This window comes from Halichoeres trimaculatus, unplaced genomic scaffold (assembly GCF_033239565.1).
Source record: "Halichoeres trimaculatus isolate MK-OKI-2021-1 unplaced genomic scaffold, fHalTri1.1 fHalTri1_scaffold_64, whole genome shotgun sequence".
NCBI classification, from domain to species: Eukaryota; Metazoa; Chordata; class Actinopteri; order Labriformes; family Labridae; genus Halichoeres; species Halichoeres trimaculatus.
Window position 1 is genome coordinate 61,069 of NW_027437243.1, and position 18,348 is coordinate 79,416.

The following is an 18,348-nucleotide window of genomic DNA, read 5'->3' on the forward strand; positions in this document are numbered from 1 at the left end:
AATTTTGGGAACTTTTTTGAACATCATTTAAATACCTTTTATTAGACAACACACAATCTTTAACTTATCCAATCAAGCATCATTTAATGAAATGTTTGAATTTTAAGGGTAATATAATTTTATGTGTGTGTGTGTGTGTGTGTGTGTGTGTGTGTGTGTGTGTGTGTGTGTGTGTGTGTGTGTGTGTGTGTGTGTGTGTGTGTGTTGTCCAACCTTTTACTTTTACCCTGCCACCACCCCCCCTCATCGGAGGACAAATAACTTTCTTCTACTTTATACCTACTTTAAAATAACTATTCTAGGGTTTTTTATGTTTTTATTTTTCTCTAATTTAAATGATTTTTGAAAGTAGTTTAACTGTTTAAATGTTTTGTGTGTTTTTAGTTTTTTTTTAATGAAGTGTGTGTGTGTGTGTGTGTGTGTGTGTGTGTACTAAATAATGCAAATACTTACCAAACACTTACCTCTTCTCCTTGGCTGAGTTCATCCTGGAGTCCTCACCCCGTCTTGCGGCTTATCTTCTCCTCCAGGTTTCTCTGCTTCTTCTGCAGCTTCATCCTCTTGGACTGTTGCTTCCGTAAGCGCATCTCCTTGTCGGCAGGATCAGGATCCTCTGAAAGAAACCAAATATTCAAGGTGACTTTTGAGTGAAGCTGAGAGATTGTCTCTTATTTGACAGATTTTTGATCAAATCAAATCTTTTTTTTTAAAAGAGAAATTTAAAAACAAGGTTTGAAAGTTGCTTTCTTACCCCTGGCCTGGATCTTGGCCTCCTTCTTCTCACTCCTGGTGATGTTCTTGAGGACCCGGTCCCTCTGGAGCTCCAGGAGGCGCAGTTTCAGTTTTGAAAACTGGCTCTCATTTTGAAGAGGTTGATGACTTTTCTCTTCCTCCTGTTCCCCAGAGTGTGCCTGTCCTCTACGTTTCTCCTCCTGCTCACGCAGCACCCTCCTTCTTCTTTCCCTTATCCACCTGCTCTCCGTCATCTCCCGCTTGTCCGCCCACACCGCATCTTTCCATTTCTCCTCTTCCTCCTCATATGGGCTTGGTTCCTCCTCGGTCTCTTCGTCCCCGTCACCTAGTTTCAGGACCACTAGCCACCCTGCCTCCTGCCACTGTCTCTGCTTTTCAAGTCTCACCCTTTTTTCCTCTTCCTCCAGCCTCAGTCTCTCCCTCTCAAGTCTGGCTCTTTTCTCCTCTTCCTCCTCATCTGTTGTGAATGTCTGTACCTCCGTCTCTGCGTCCTCGTCACGTATTTTCAGGACCACTAGCAACCCTGCCTCCTCCCACTGTCTCTGCTTTTCAAGTCTCACCCTTTTTTCCTCTTCCTCCAGCCTCAGTCTCTCCTTCTCAAGTCTGGCTCTTTTCTCCTCTTCCTCCAGCCTCAGTCTCTTCTTCTCAAGTCTCAGTCTTTTCTCCTTTTCCTCCTCATCTGGTCTGATTATCTGTACCTCCGGCTCTTCCTCCTCGTCATCTACTCTCAGGACCCGTGCCAACAGTCTCTCCTTCTCCTTCTCCTTCTCAAGTTTCACTCTTTTCTCTTCTTCCTCTAGCCTCAGTCTCTCCTTCTCTTCCTCTGCTCTAAGTCTCTTCTCCTCCTCCTGTCTTTCTCTCTGCCTCCTGGTCTTCTCCATAAGAGCTTTTCTCTCCTCTTCCTGCTTTTGTTTTTCTCTCTCCTCCCTCAATCTCAGTCTCAGTCTCTCCTTCTCCTCATTCTGGTTTGGTGGTCTCTCCTCTTCCTGCTCCTGTTTCAGTTTCCTATTCTTTTCCTGTTTTCGTCTCTCCCCCTGTCTCCAGCACTGCTCCGCCTCCTGTAACAGTCTTTCTAAATCCTCCTCCTCCTCTAGTCTCAGTTTCTCTTCCTCCTCCCGTTTTCTCTCCCTTCTCCTCCTTCTGTTCTCCATCATCTCTTGTCTTTCAATGACTTCCTTGTCCTGTCTCTGTCTCCTCTCCTCCTTCTCTTTTAATAACTCCTCTTTCAGTGTCAGTCTCTCCTCTTTCAGTGTCAGTCTCTCCTCCTTCTGTGTCAGTCTCTCCTCCTCCTCCTCCTCCCGTATCAATTTGTCCACTTGATCCTCTTGCATCTGTGTCTCCTCCTCATCCTGAATCAATCTCTCCTCCTCCTCTCGTATTAGTTTGTCCACTTGGTCCTCTTGCATCTGTGTCTCCTCCTCCTCACGAATCAGTTTCTCCTCCTCCTCTCGTATCAGTTTGTCCACTTCGTCCTCTTGCATCTGTTTCTTCTCCTCCTCCTGCTTGCGTTTTTCTATCTCCTCCTTCAGTCTCAGTCTCTCATTCTCCTCCTTCATTCTTAGTTTTTCATTCTCCTCCTCCTCTTTCAGTCTCTGTCTCTCCTCCTCTTCCTTCTTTAGTCTCAGTCTCCTCTCTCTTCTTCTTCTTCTCTCCATACTCACCTGTTTGTCTCTTTCCTCCTGCTCCAGTCTGAGTCTCTCCTCCTCCTCCTCTAATCTGACTCTCTCCTCCTCCTGCTCCAGTCTGAGCCTCTCCTCCTGCTCCAGTCTGAGCCTCTCCTCCTGCTCCAGTCTGAGCCTCTCCTCCTGCTCCAGTCTGAGCCTCTCCTCCTCCTCCTGCTCCAGTCTAAGTCTCTCCTCCTCCTCCTCCTCCAGTCTGAGTCTCTCATGCTCCTGTCTCAGTCTCCTTTCTTTCCTTCTTCTCCTTCTCTCCATACTTACCTGTTTGTCTCTTTCCTCCTGCTCCAGTCTGAGCCTCTCCTCTTCCTCCTGCTCCAGTCTGAGCCTCTCCTCTTCCTCCTGCTCCAGTCTGAGCCTGTCCTCCTCCTCCAGTCTCAGTCTCCTTTCTTTCCTTCTTCTCCTTCTCTCCATACTAACCTGTTTGTCTCTTTCCTCCTGCTCCAGTCTGAGCCTCTCCTCTTCCTCCTGCTCCAGTCTGAGCCTCTCCTCTTCCTCCTGCTCCAGTCTGAGCCTCTCCTCTTCCTCCTGCTCCAGTCTGAGCCTCTCCTCTTCCTCCTGCTCCAGTCTGAGCCTGTCCTCCTCCTCCAGTCTCAGTCTCCTTTCTTTCCTTCTTCTCCTTCTCTCCATACTAACCTGTCTGTCTCTTTCCTCCTGCTCCAGTCTGAGTCTCTCGTCCTCCTCTAATCTGAGTCTCTCGTCCTCCTCTAATCTGAGTCTCTCCTCCTCCTCTAATCTGAGTCTCTCGTCCTCCTCCTGCTCCAGTCTGAGTCTCTCCTCCTCCTCCTCCTGTCTCAGTCTCCTTTCTTTCCTTCTTCTCCTTCTCTCCATACTTACCTGTTTGTCTCTTTCCTCCTCCTCTAATCTGAGTCTCTCCTCCTGCTCCTTCTCCTCCTCCAGTCTGAGTCTCTCATGCTTCTCCTCTTCCTCTAATCTGAGTCTCTCGTCCTCCTCCTGCTCCAATCTGAGTCTCTCCTTCTCCTCCTCCCCCTCCTCTAATCCGGCCATCTCCTCCTCCTCCTGCTCCAATCTGAGTCTCTCCTTCTCCTCCTCCTCCTCTAATCCGGCCATCTCCTCCTCCTCCTGCTCCAATCTGAGTCTCTCCTTCTCCTCCTCCTCCTCTAATCCGGCCATCTCCTCCTCCTCCTGCTCCAATCTGAGTCTCTCCTTCTCCTCCTCCTCCTCTAATCCGACCATCTCCTCCTCCTCCTGCTCCAATCTGAGTCTCTCCTTCTCCTCCTCTAATCTGACTATCTCCTCCTCCTCCTGCTCCAGTCTGAGTTTCTCCTCCTTGTCCTCCTCTAATCTGAGGCTCTCCTCCTCCTCCTCCTTCAGTCTCTCCTTCTCCCCCAGTCTCAGTCTCTCCTCCTCCTTCAGTCTCAGTCGCTCCTTCTCCTTCAGTCTCAGGTCCTCCTCCTCCAGTTTCACTCTCACCTCCTCCTTCATTCTTATTCTCTTCTTTGCCTCCTTAAGTCTCTGGCTCTCCTCCTCCTCCTCCTCCTCCAGTTTCAGTCTCTCTTCCTTCAACAGTTTCAGTCTCCTCTTTGCCTCCTTTAATCTCAGTCCTTCCTCCTCCTCCTCCAGTTTCAGTCTCTCCTCCTTCATCAGTTTCAGTCTCCTCTTTGCCTCCTTTAATCTCAGTCCCTCCTCCTCCTCATCCAGTTTAAGTCTCTCCTCCTCCTTCAGCCTCAGTCTTTCCTCTTCCACTTTTAGTCTCAGTCCCTCCTCCTCCTCCTCCAGTTTCAGTCTCTCCTCCTTCATCAGTTTCAGTCTCCTCTTCGCCTCCTTTAATCTCAGTCCCTCCTCCTCCTCATCCAGTTTAAGTCTCTCCTCCTCCTTCAGTCTCAGTCTTTCCTCTTCCACTTTTAGTCTCAGTCCCTCCTCCTCTCCATCCAGTTTCAGCTCTAGTCTCTCTGTCTCCTCTACCTTTTGCAGTCTCATGCCCTCCTTCTCCTCCTCCTGTCCTATTCTCTCCTCCTTTAGTCTCAGTCTCTTCTCTTCCTTTTCTTTTCTCAGTCTCTCCTGTCTTTGTCTTTTTTCCTTCTCCTCCTTTAGTCTCAGTCTCCCTCTTTCCTTCTCCTCCTCTTTCAGTCTCAGTGTCTCCTTCACCTCCTCCTCCTCCTCCTTCAGTCTCAGTGTCTCCTCCTCCTCATACAGGACCTTGTCCTTTCTTAGCTCATGTATGACCTTTTGTACCTGCTGGTCAATCAGATTCACCTCCTCCTTCAGTCTCAGTGTCTCCTCCTTCTCATACAGGACCTTGTCCTTTCTTAGCTCATGTATGACCTTTTGTACCTGCTCGTCGATCAGATTCACCTCCTCCCTCAGTCCCAGTATTTTCGCTCTTGGTGTTCTCCTTCTTTCCAAACTTGCCCGTCTCTCTCTCTCTTCTTTCTTCCTCAGTTTCAACCTCTTCTTCTCCTCCTCCAGTCTTAGTCTCCCCTTCTCCCCCTCTTCCCATCTCAGTCTGTTTCTGTCAAAGCGCTCCTTTGCCTTTTCTAGGTCATCTATTGCCTTTCTTAACACCTCCTCAGGCTGATTCACCTCCTCCACCAGTCCCGGTGTTTTCACTCTTTGTGCTCTTCTTCTTTGCAAACTTATCTGTCTCTCCTCCTCCTTCAGTCTCAGTCTGTTTCTTCCATTCACATCATTTGTCTTTTCTAAGCCATGCGTTAACTTTCTTAACTCCTCCTCGTACAGATTCATGTCCCACTCCAGCTCCTCCAGCTCCTCCAGCTCTATCACTATGTCCTCTATTTGTGTTCCCTCCTCCTCCTCCTCCTCCAGTATCAGTTTCTTTCTCTCATCCTCCTTCAGTCTCAGTCTCTCCTTCTCCTGCCTCAGTGTCTCCTCCCACTCCCATCTCTCCCTCTCTTCTTGCTCCTGTCTCTGTCTCCTCTCCCTGCTCCTCATCCTGGCCATACTTACCTCTCTCTCTTCCTCCTCCTGTCTCAGTGTCTCCTCCCACTCCCATCTCTCCCTCTTTTCTTGCTCCTGTCTCTGTCTCCTCTCCCTCCTCCTCATCCTGGCCATACTTACCTCCCTCTCTTCCTCCTCCTGTCTCAGTTTCTCCTCTGACTCCCATCTCTCCCTCTCCTCTCGTTCCTGGCTCTGTCTCTTGTCCCACCTCCTTATCCTGGTCATACTTACCCCTCTCTCCACCTCCTCCTGCTCCTGTCTTCGGCTCTCCATACTTACCATCTCTCTCCTCAAGCCTCTCCCGCCTCTCTCTTCTCCTCCTCCTCTCCTGTGCTCCTCTCTCCTCTCAGTCATGGTTTGAATTCGTTTGTGTGCTTCTCGCTTCAGTATTCTGAATGAAAAAATGATCAGAATATTTCTTTAATTACAAAATAAAGTCCAAATAGTTGTTGTTTTATGTCACTTCTTCGTGTTATTTATCTCTTTATAGTTATTACTGTTTAAAACATGATTCTTTGTATTGGATTGAACATTTATAAGGAAGCTATAATGTTAAGGACCATGTGTTTTAAGTTCCGACAAACAAACTCTGTTCAAATTGTAGTGAGGGTTATAATAACACCAAAATCTGTCATTTTGCTGCTGCTGTGACTCCTGAATTTCCCCTCGGCATAAATAAAATCTATTCTATTCTATTTCATTCTATTCTACTCTATTGACGTTGACACCAGTACAAAGCATGATATTTAAAACTCTTTGCAAACAACGCAACAGAATCAAGTCTTTTTATATTAGTGTTACAGAAACAGTCCCGAAGACGTGGCAGCACATTTGTGTGAATCTAACTGGGAAAGGCTTTAAGGAGGTTTGATTTTGACTGTTTATAGACCAACAGTTGTCAGCACAAAATAATAGAAATTTTACTTTAGAAAAATAAAAACCAGCTTTCTCACATAACTGTCGGTGTAATAAATAAATACAGATTACTGCTGACACACTTCTGTTCAGTAAGAGTAAAAACACAGAATGTCTCGGTAAAAAAGAACATATACCAAATTTATTCATATAAATGCAGTTAAAAAAGAAAGATAAACCAAAACCCAGTTAACTTTGGTAGTTTAAAGACTTAAATCGTCTCTCTTTCAACACAAATCTGAAGGACTACCTTGTTTTTGTTCAACTTCCAAGTATACATTCAAACAAAAGATGCGGGCAATGTCCGCAGCTGAAACTATCACAACTTAAAACTAAGAAACAGTCTTTTAACTTCAAATTCACATTGAGTTTCACACTCGGAAATGAAACTAAGATCCCCTTTCAGATTTATTATGATCAAAGACCTGTTTCACCTCAACGGATGATTTAAACTCTGTCAAACCTTCGAAAAAGTCACAGATCTTATCAAGAAAAGCCAGCACTGTCACATGGCCATCAGTGTAATCTGTCAAATAAATACAGATTACTGCTGACACGGTTCAGTAATAGTAAAAACACAGAATGTTTCGGTTAAAAAAAAAGGGGGGAAAAAAATCCTCTATCTATCATGTTACCTTCAGAGTTTAAAGTGTACTGTTACAGCAAAGCAGAGCTAGTCGATGCTAGTTTAAAACCGACATGCATTTGGAAGTATGCACCGTGTGTGAGCTGTTGTATAAAACGCTTGCGGACACCTCGGCTGAAAATATTACAGGGACGGACATATTTAATTGTAGTAAAGTAATATCTGTGGCGCATAACTCTACGCTACACAGGTATGAGCTCCTCAATCAATGTTTAGCTGTTTAGCGCTGTGCTGCAGCATGACCTAGCTTAAATATTAGCCGAAAACTGTGAAAACAGATGGAAAACTAGCTTGTGCTGCCACAGCAACGGCCTTGCGACCACCGAGGTCGTACGGCAGAAATTGTTCTGTTTAGTCACTTATACCAAATAAATTCACATAAATGCAGTAAAAAAAGAAGGATAAACCAAAACCGAGTTAACTTTGGCCGTTTAAAGACTTAAATCGTCTCTCTTTCAACACAAATCTTAAGGATTACCTTGTTTTTGTTCAACTTCCAAGTATAAATTTCAAGACAACGATGCGGACAATGTCCGCAGCTGAAACTATCAAAGCTACAAGCTACAAAACAGTCTTTCAACTTGAAATTCACATCAGTTTTACAATCGGAAATGACATTAAGCATCTCTTTCAGATTTATTATGATCAAAGACCTGTGTCACCTCAACGGATGATTTAAACTCTGTCAAACCTTCAAAAAAGTCACAGATCTTATCAAGGAATACAAAAATTACATTAATGAAACACACAATATGACGCCTCTTCCGACTAAAAATGCATTTTATTGAGTTGTGCTTAAGCTAGCCAAGCTTTAGCAGGAAAATTTGCAACATACCTCCCCAAGTGCCTTGGTGAAAAAGGCGGAAGGAACGCCCAGCTTGATTTTATACCCCGATGGAATTAACAGATTCCAGAATTTATCTGCACCAATCAAATTCAGACGCAACCCGTGCGTCCCTGGCGTTTTAACAATAATAAAAATAATTTAAAAAAATATTAAAATGGGAAATAAACGTCCAAATAATTAACTCTCCCATGCCTGCTCGACAGTTTAGAAAAATAATCCTTTTAGTTGTTTTTTTTTTTTCTTCAAATACTTGATTGTTTTCCAAAAGTTTCACTCTAGTGGTTTACATACGTCTGCGCTTTCAGCATAAACACGACTTGATGTAAAAACGAATCAAACTATAAATAATTATTATTAAATAAAATACAAACACAATTTTCACTGAGTAGAAATTGAGAGTTTTGATCCGCTAATTTAAATGCTGAAAGTGGGATGAGCGGCTCTCCTTCTTTGAACTCGGGATGAACGAAGCCCATCCCGACCGTTGGAGGGCAGCATGGAGCCGACTTTTCTTGTTAGCTGTGAAATAATGCTGGATGAAGAAGACTACATGAAACTATCAACACTTGGAGAAGAGAGCTGACACATGAGGTGAGGTGAGGTCACTGACATCTTTAACGTTGTTTAACTAACCGTGGAGTGAGCCAATACTTGAAAATCTGTTGTAAACACTGGCATTTCTAAGTGATAGAGCAAGGTTACGGCCTGAGCTGTTACTGTACACTACTTCTTTGTTTTGTTTTTAATCTAGTTTAAAGCATTTTTTTTTTCCATCCCTAGCAATCACTTATCAAGTTCTCCACCTCAGACAGATGGAGAGGCAGAAGATATGGAGCTAGGGTTAGACTCAAGTGGAAGGAAGTCCACCAATTTTAGCCAGATCGTTTTTACTGCTCTCATAAAATGAAGGAGCCTGTAAAGTGATGGTAGTGAATAAACATTAACAGAGGTTTGCTTTAAAGATTCAGTGTGTATTTATCAGAACAGGCTGAAGGCAGAACTTTCAGAAAATATAAGCAAGCATTTTTAAAAGAGTATGGTCTCCTAATCATAATACTACTACTACTACTACTAATAATAATAATAATAATGAATTTCCCTTCTGGGATTAATAAAGTATTTTTTATCTTTATCTTTATCTTTAATAAGAAATACGGTTCATCTGTAAACTGTGGGTGAGACTTTTATGTCCACACAAACAGCAGATCCCCTTCATGTTTCTACAGTCACACAGAGCACGCAAACTCCTGACATACTTACACATTTTTGTATTCAGAACAAAATGCACTGACTGAAAAAATTTCTAAAGCCAGAACTTTCATTTTGCACATTATAATATTTGTAATTATTATTATTTTTTAATTATTATCTGTGATAAAGCTTTGACTTAAAAAATGTCTTCACTTTTCTCAGAATTTATTACATTTTTTTTGGTAACGATGTCTTTCGTCTCCCATTGTGACTTTTTTTTAATCATTTTTGATTTTTGATTTTTTTTCTTTGGGTCTTGTATTTAACGGTTTTAAAAATGTATATATTCATCGTACTTTTAATCTCTTAAATTTGACATCTTAAAATTTACAATTTCATGATTTCAATTTTTGGATTGTACAACTTCTGAAGATGCCAAGCCAATGCTTTAAGGCACTGAGATGCTACACCTGGATAACAACTGAGGCGCTCCTGTTGGCTTTTTGATGGATGAAACTCCAGGTTTTGTTTGCTTTTTCAATGATCAGTCCATTTGTTTGACAAAGCAAACGGTTAACTTGTGTAATACACTTACCAAATGTTTGTTCACCCTTCTGCATCACCATGGTGCCTCACCGCACAGCGGTCAAAAACTGTTTGACCCTTCCGGGTGAAACACTTAACCGCACTAACAAGGTCCTACCCTCATAAAGACTTTCACCCTTGATGAGCTCAGTTACAAACAAACATGAATGTAAACAAACCATTCATAATCTGATCCTACAACTATGAGTTGACTAAATAAGATTTTGTGTTGTTATAGTGCCTATGTTATTATTACTTCTTTATACCAAGGTTCTTTATTTCTTTAATCGTTTGGGGTGGGGGGCTCAGGCCGAAGTTTTAGGATTGTTGTGAATTAACTTTATTACCCAGGAACCTTTGCTGTAAATGATGCTTTAGTTGTTTACTGCAGTGTGTTTACGTTGTTCTTTTTGCTGCAGGAGTCTCCAGATTACACCAGTGTCCAGGAGCTGAAGTATTAGACCTGGTCATAAGTGAAGCGTTGCGCCTCTACCCTCCAGGGTTCAAGTAGATCAGATAGATGGACCACGACCGCACATTGAACGGACAACTGGTCCCTAAAGGTGTGACGATGGAGTTCCCAGCAGGCTTCCTTCACTATGACCAGGAGCACTGGCCGGAGCCGGAGAAGTTCATCCCTGAGCGGTGAGAGGATGCTCTGTAGGCTCAGTCTGTGTGTGTGTGTGTGTGTGTGTGTGTGTGTGTGTGTGTGTGTGTGTGTGTGTGTGTGTGTGTGTGTGTGTGTGTGTGTGTGTGTGTTTTTCAGCTCAGTATTTGAAGTCCTGTCAGACCAGCCCGTCTGGCACCAACAACCTGTCCACATTCAAAGTTTGTGCCATGTGATTGGCTGATTAGATATTTGTGTTAACGAGTAGCTGAAGTTTTGCCTTGTCAAAAAATGGCCACCTCCTACCAGGGGCGCGTTGTTCTTTTGGGACGGGCCAATTGGTGTAGTCGGCGGAGGGGGACTTAAGTCTGGGTTCCCCGGGACCCAGTGGAGAGCAGGGCTGGGGTGGGTTCTCCGGGACCCGCCGGAGAGCAAGGCCCCGAGGGAGAGCGGGGGCTAAAGGGGTGGTTGCCAGGGGTGGGAGACTTGGCCCCGACCCGGGTCCGTAGGGTTGGGCCGGGGTGGCCGGGCTGGCTGGGGTGCTTAGGGTTCTCCGGGACCCGCCGGAGAGCAAGGCCCCGAGGGAGAGCGGGGGCTAAAGGGGTGGCCGCCCGGGGTGGGAGACTTGGCCCCGACCCGGGTCCGTAGGGTTGGGTTAGGGTTGGGCCGGGGTGGCCGGGCTGGCCGGGCTGGCCGGGCTGGCTGGGGCGCTTAGGGTTCCCCGGGACCCGCCGGAGAGCAAGGCCCCTGGGGGAGAGAGGGGGCTGGAGGGAAGCTGCCAGCGGCGTGAGACTAGGCCCCCGACCCCACCTAGGGTTGGGCAGGGGCCTGCGGGCGGGCGGGCGGGCTGGCTGGGGTGCGCGGGTTACGTTCATTCTCACTAAGCTCACTGTACAAATCAACCAACAACTTCACACATTGTCTTTCTTCTCTACAAAAACAAGCCGCAAAGTCAAATCACTCATGGATTAACAACGCCTTCGAGTCATCTTTGCTGCCTTTTTTAAGCTGTCGCATCCTTGTCTATGTCATTTTGTCTATTTCTCTCAGCCATCTCACACTTGCCATGTTTTCTTAGCCGTGCAGGACCCATCATGCCCCAGGGAACATGCCCCAGAGGACATCCCCGTGTGTCTCAATCACTCTCGAAATCACCTCCAGCTGGACCACCTGGATCTTTACCTCATACATTTCCCTCTTGGTTTAAAGCTACACTGACACATACACACAAGTGGAACAGAGCTAAACTTTCACTTTAATCTGACCTTATTATCTGCATTAACCCACGAGGAGTGCCATTCTGGACACTCTAGAGCAGGGATGTCAAACTGGTGGCATGGAGGGCCAAGAGGCTGCAGCTATTCTTTCCAACCAACAACTCTACCAGCTGATTTCACTCATTACCTCACCTTCAAGCAGAGAGCAGGGACTAATCAGACAAATCAGCTGCTGGAGTTCTTGTTTGGAAGGAAAACCTGCAGCCTCTTGGCCCTCCATGCCACCAGTTTGACATCCCTGCTCTAGAGCTTTCCGTACTAAGAAAAAAGATCCTGTCTAGCTGCCCAAACCTTCCAAAGCAAACTAAAAGCATTACAGGAGAATGAAAACTCTTTAGGCTGATACATCCTAAGTCTCCTGATGTGTTTACCTGCAAGTTCAAAGCTTTTCTGTTGGTCTTTAGTGTTTTTTTGTCAGCTTATTTTTTTAGCCTTTTCCCCTTTATTACAGATCAGGACTCCAGGGCTGGAGTAAGAAATGTAGCGAGTGATGTCAGGAACAGAAATCAATTCAAGCGGCTCACATCAAATGAAACAGAGAAGATGGACCAGGACGGGGATTCAGGGGCGCTGCTGGCTCAGGTTGTCTGCTCTATTTCACAATAAAACACCACCCACAGACTCTGGCTGGTTAGTCAGACCAGGGGATCCTGAACTTTTCTCTCAGTGAACATCATAACAGTGGTACCAGAGACCAGTGACCCCCTGCTGGGGGAGGACACCAGCAGACCCATCCAAAAACCATTCTGTCTGCATGCACATCAATAAACTCCTGTTCAATTCTGTTTTGTTTTTTTTTTCACAACAGTGAATAAAATCTTCATTTGTAAATAGTTTTGAATGTAGAATTCATTTCTGAGCCTATAAAACACCACTGAACTCAAATCAAACTGTCCTCTCAACTATGAGCCTCATTTCTGCTTTTCTTTACAGAAAATGGGCCACCAGCTTTTCCCAGAGAAGGATGGAGAGTTACTGACCTGTGACATAGACTATGAAGATGTATGGAGGGTAAGCAAACTCTGTGTGTGTGTGTGTGTGTGTGTGTGTGTGTGTGTGTGTGTGTGTGTGTGTGTGTGTGTGTGTGTGTGTGTGTGTGTGTGTGTGTGTGTGTGTGTGTGTGTGTGTGTGTCTGTGTTCCGCACTCTACTGGCAACTTTAGAGGACTGCAACAGTCAGCCTCGAGGTTTCATGTAGAGATGGAATATGGATGCGATATAGACTCCTAATTTGCATCGTTTGCAGCTGTTCTTCTCTGTTTATGTTGAAGCCAAAGTGTTTTAGGACAAACCAGAGTTTTGTACCTTTTTTATTTACAGAAAGAAAACAATCAAGGCTTTATTTGCACGTTTTTCTGTATTTATTCAAATCATTGATCATTTTCTGTTCTACACACACATTTACACAAGTAAGCACACATATGTTTCCTCATATGACTGTCATGTTATGACTGTGATTAAAAATCATCATTGAAATTGTTAGTAAGTGATGAATAAAAAGTAAAACTTGTACCACTGTTCTCTGACTCTCTCCACAGGGTTTTTTTTAAGCAGCAGAATGAACACTCGGCACATCCGCAACATCCAAAATGACTGTTCAAACATTTCTTATCGAGGGTCCAAGTAAAAACCAGGAAAAGCTTCTGTCAGCGCACGTTTGGGTTTTGATCAGGGTGAGTTGAGCAGCTTCCCCAGCAGGGTGGTGAGTGCATTAACAGGAACACTCACATGTGCTCACTGGCTCTTCTAACGGCAAACATAAGCTTTGACGCTGTGTCGCTAACAGGGTCTCTGCTCGTACTCTTTGCAGGCTTTTCACTCTGCCACCAAACCTACGACCCAGTGTCTGCTCATGTTGAGGAACGAGCGCTGGAAGAGAGTGTGGAGCATCCTGTATATAAAGTGGACAGCGTGGCCATTTTAACTCGTTCTTCCTTCCTCTCTGTGGAGAAGCACAAAACACAGGCCCAAAAAACAGTGTCGGCTCCCATAAACATCTGATTTGTGAAATAAGGAACAAGTAGGGCTGTGCTATTTCTGTTACCCGGAATCCCAATTATACAACATGAGAAGTCATCCTAAAAGAGTAAGGACAAATCTTGGCATTCAGCTCAAACTCTGCTAAATGTACAGAAACAGCGGTGAACCTCCACAAACAAGAAGCACCTTATTCTGAGGTGTCTGAGAAAAACTCCATGTGTCCAAGCTTTGATGACTTTTCAATGATACTACTACTACTACTACCACTACTACTACTACTACTACTACTACTACTACTACAACAACTAATACTACTACTACTACTACTGCTACTACTACTACTACTACTACTACTACTACTACTACAACAACTAAGACTACTACTACTACAACAACTAATACTACTACTAGGCTTCTACTACTACTACTACTACTACTACTACTACTACTGCTACTACTACTACTACTTATTATAATAATAATAATAAAAAAAATAAAAATTGGGTCAACATAGCACTTTTCTTTTTTGGTCAGTTTTTGTTTGTTTGGAAAGGCACATGTGACATAACGTTCCTTTGGGGAAAGGGTACAGTATGCAGTAAACATTCCACACGTGGTTATGAAAATGATCATTGCCAATCCTTAGTTTTAATAGATTTAACAACAAGGAGAAGAGGTGAGCGGAGGAGGGGTCTGGCTCCGTTTCTTAACTTATCTGGAATAAGACACATCCAAATTTTGACCTTTGCATCAACCTAAACCCAAACCCAAACCAGGTAGGTGGATTCACAATAAACAAAACCTGGTCAGATTACAGAGATTACGGGTTTCACGTAGTTTGTCCAAAATGACCAAGTCCTGAAAAAGGATTCCCTTTGACCCTTCAGAGAAAATGACCACCTCTCAAGACTGTAAATGTCCTGTACAATATCAAGCCACTTTTCCATTGTAGGTGCCTGGGCTTTTAACCACTTTCTGGTGATTGTCTTTTTGCTTGCTGCCAAAAGCACAGCCAGCAGCTTTTTGTCTCTCAGAGTCCAGTTTTCAAAAGAAAAATCTCCCAAATACAGGGCTTCCAACTTAACAGGAACGTCCTCAGTAAAGATATTGCTCCACAGCTGCTCCCAAAACGCTTTGATCCATTGACAACTCCAAGAAATAGGACAGTGATTTGCATCTTTTGTCCCACAGAGTCTCCAGCAGGTGTCTCCACTGTTCTGAAGTTTTCCCTGGGCTGGGGTTACCAAAAAAATCTACCTATGTTTTTCCCACAGAATTCCCTCCATGTGTTGGAGGTTGAGGCCATCCATCGTAACTTCAAATGTTTTCCCAGCTTTCAGTTGAAATGCATATGTTTCCCTCCTTCTCCCACTCATTTCCTATATAGTTTGTATCACCCTGATTAGATAGCAAAGTACCATCATATAGTTTAGAAATGAGCTTTGTACTTAGCGTGAGCCTGTTTCAACACAGATAGAAACACACTGAGGAATTCTCAATCAGATTTTTCCCACTTGTCTTTCAAGTTTTGATTCAAATAAGTTCTAACCTGTCAATATCGCTGGAAGTCCTCTTTTTCTAAACCATGAGATTTTTCAAGTTCCTCAAAACTCTGAAACATCCCTTTCTGAATAAAAGTGTAACAGGTGGTCAAGCCTTTTGAGAGCCAAGCCCCAAATCTGCCATCAATCCTATTTGACTCTAAGGCTCAAGTATTTGAGTCCCATTCCCTAACCCACATGTTTTGGTGATCCTTTTCCAGGAAGATAAAACTGTGAGGAACACAGTTCAATCAGATAGGGCTCCGTTAATCTTTATTTTAGCTCTTGGTTTATTGTATAAAGCAGCAATTACATCAATTAGAGCAGTGCTTCCCAATCCTGGTCCTGGGGGACCCCCCTGCCCTGCACGTTTTAGATGTTACCCCACTCCAGCACACCTGATTCAAATGAATGGCTCGTTATCCGGCTCCAGCAGGGCTTGATGACGAGCTGATCATTTGAATCAGGTGTGTTGGAGTGGGGAACATAAAAAACATGCAGGGCAGGGGGTCCCCAGGACCAGGATTGGGAAACACTGCATTAGGCTCTGGTGGAATCCAAATTTAGGCATTACTTTATATTAAAAGGTCCACATGACCCAGTCAAATGCCTTCTCTGCATCCAAACTCAGCACAAGGGTTTCTAATCTTTGTTGCATTGAACGGTCCAGAACATGTCAAGTTTTCCTGAGTCTGTCTCTGTCTGATAGACTCCATTCTAGTCCACTTTTTTCGTAGCCTAAATTGACCTCTTCATTTAAGGCTACTTCTTAAAGTAGACCTAATGCACACCTTGATTTGAAGCCTAGCTCAAATTGACCTCTTCATTCTGGACCACTTCTGCCACATTCATAAGATGTGCTCCACAAACAAAGACTCATTCATGTCATTGTCACATTGAGCTGGTGTATTGAGCTATTATTGTGGCAAAATGATGTGTGTGTGGGTCAATGCATCCACGAATATGTGAACTGATCCACAAATGTGTGGACCGATTCACAAATCTGTCAAATATTTACAAATGTGTGCACAAATCCACAAATGTTTAAACTGATTCACAAATAAAAATGTAGTCTGAGATGGCTGAAAAGTCTCAATTTTTTTTTTTTGTTTGTCTTACAAGAGCTAAAAATCCACACAAATCATCAGATACAACTGAGGCAGTGTGGATTGCTAAGTGGCTGAGGCGTGGTGCTACAATGATAGCTCCATACCTGGCAGCCTGCGCCTGGGAGCCTGAGCTCAGGGCAAAGTAATCCGCCTCTCACAGACGGATTCTTTCTCATTTGCAGATCACTGGCCCGGCAGGACTGTAGCAAACATCACGTGCACACAGACAGTCCATCGGGAGGCCCGCCTCAGTCGTAATGATGACAATAATGATGGGATTTGAAAAATACCCAGACTTTTCAGCCATTTAAGACCATCCATTTATTTGTAAAGCAGTTTAAACATTTCTGGATTGGCAAAGACATTTGTGGATATTTGACACATTTGCAAATCTGTTTACACCTTTGTGTAATCAAACATTTGGGATGCATTTACACACGCTAATCATTTTGTTACAATAATAGCTCCATACTGGTGCAAATACTGATCATTTTATGGCTTTTGGCAAAGTATGTTTTGGGGGTTTGTATTGCCACATTATGTAATAACGCCCCATGATGTAATAATCTGATTAATTTTCAATTCACTATGTAATAACGCTGCATTTTGGTCTAGAATTTTTGAGCGCAGTGCATAATAAACTCCTCTGCATTATGTAATACATTCTGACACCGCGCATCCATCAGTAAATACAAAATGCAGGCGTTGCACTTTTTGATGAAGAAAATGTAAGAATTATGTGCATTATGTAACAAACCACCAAAATGGATGTCTTTATTAGGAAAAAAAAACAGATCATCAAAAAGATATTGACTTAGAGAAAGCAGCATGAGGGGCAAATATAATTTCATTAGAAAAACTAGTGATGACGCCTCATTGGTCAAATCTAAATCAAACTCCAGTGACTGGCACCAAGCGCCAGGAGCGTCAGGGGGCATCAGGTGTTGGCAGGCCATTTGGGTACCTCTCAGCCAGCCCCCCAGGCAGCCACACTTAGCCCCGGACCGCCTGGACCACGGGGACCACCGGGACCACGGGGACCACGGGGACCACCGGGACCACCTCTCGGCCCTGGGTGACTTCTGCACCTCTCGGCCCTGCGCACCCACACTTAAGCACCCCCCCTCTGCTGACTACACCACACAACCACGGCCCCAAAAGACCTTGCGCCCTAAAATTCCTATCATTTCAGTTTTACCCGTTGCTAGGTGCCTTGCCCACCTCTCAGCCCTCCAGGCACCCACACCTACAATATATTTCTGATGGTATAACATTTTTTTTTTTTTTTTAATTTGAGATATCTATTTGGCTGGTTTGTTGCATAATGCACCTAATTCTTATATTTTCTTGATATAAAAAAAATACAACACCTGCATTTTGTAATGACTGATGCAATATGTCTGAATGTACTACATAATGCAGCAAAGTTTATCACATACATTTAAAACACTATAAAACAAAATGTGTCAGATTATTACAAAATGCTGTTTTTTACAAAATGAATTGAAAATGTATTACAGTATTACAGCACGGGGCGTTATAACATGATGTGGCACCACAGGTTCATTGGTAAAGAGGTTCATGGGTGTGGGGGGAAATGGGGTGTGCTTGAACTGGGCAGTGTGTGTGTGCTTGAGGAACTGGGCAGTGTGTGTGTGTGCTTGAGGAACTGGGAAGTGTGTGTGTGTGTGCTTGAGGAACTGGGCACAGTGTGTGTGTGCTTGAAGAACTGGGTAGTGTGTGTGTGTGCTTGAGGAACTGGGCAGTGTGTGTATGCTTGAGGAACTGGGCAGTGTGTGTGTGCTTGAGGAACTGGGCAGAGTGTGTGTGCTTGTGGAACTGGGCAGTGTGTGTGTGCTTGAGGAACTGGGCAGTGTGTGTGTGCTTGTGGAACTGGTTCTGAGCTTTTATCCACAGTTTTCAGACTCAGTCAGTTTCTTCAGTTTGAAACGTTTTCCTCGGCCTTGGGAAAACTCTTCCACACGGCACTGAAGAGGCTGGAGTACACAGAGAGCGTGTAGCCACTTTACACGGGTCAGGGTGAACTGTTTCCCAGAGTACCAGCTGCTCAAACTGGGTGTAGCATCCCGATCTTCTGCTGCAGCAGGATCTACAGTGCCCAGACCTCTGGGGCTGAACCCTGGTTCTGTTTGCTGCTCTAGATCTGGATCACCTGCGGAGATCATGACTCTGGAGTCACATGACACACAATATCTTGTTGACAGCACACCATGCAAAAGAACACTCACCTGTTGGGAGTGAAAGTACACTCACAGGTTTCACAGGTTTGTCTGTCAGGTGTT

The 18,348-nt window shown here is 44.3% G+C and overlaps 1 protein-coding gene across 1 annotated transcript; it reads right to left on the minus strand.

The window, feature by feature from the left end:
- Positions 1 to 428: 428 nt before the first annotated feature.
- Positions 429 to 2,408, minus strand: LOC141786700 (uncharacterized). Its single transcript, XM_074665246.1, has 2 exons — positions 752 to 2,408; positions 429 to 613 (listed from the first exon to the last, which is right to left on the minus strand). The coding sequence occupies exons 1-2, from the start codon at positions 2,406 to 2,408 to the stop codon at positions 498 to 500; spliced, it is 1,773 nt and encodes a 590-aa protein (XP_074521347.1). The 3' UTR covers positions 429 to 497.
- Positions 2,409 to 18,348: the final 15,940 nt, after the last annotated feature.

What these genes read in the sequence shown, in the direction of transcription:
- LOC141786700 (XM_074665246.1), bottom strand. Translation starts at nt 2,408, where the DNA reads ATGGAGAGAAGAAGAAGAAGAGAGAGGAGACTGAGACTAAAGAAGGAA. An exon ending in GGCCAAGATCCAGGCCAGGG is followed by an intron (nt 614 to 751) that starts GTAAGAAAGCAA and finishes GGTTTCTTTCAG; the next exon opens with AGGATCCTGATCCTGCCGAC.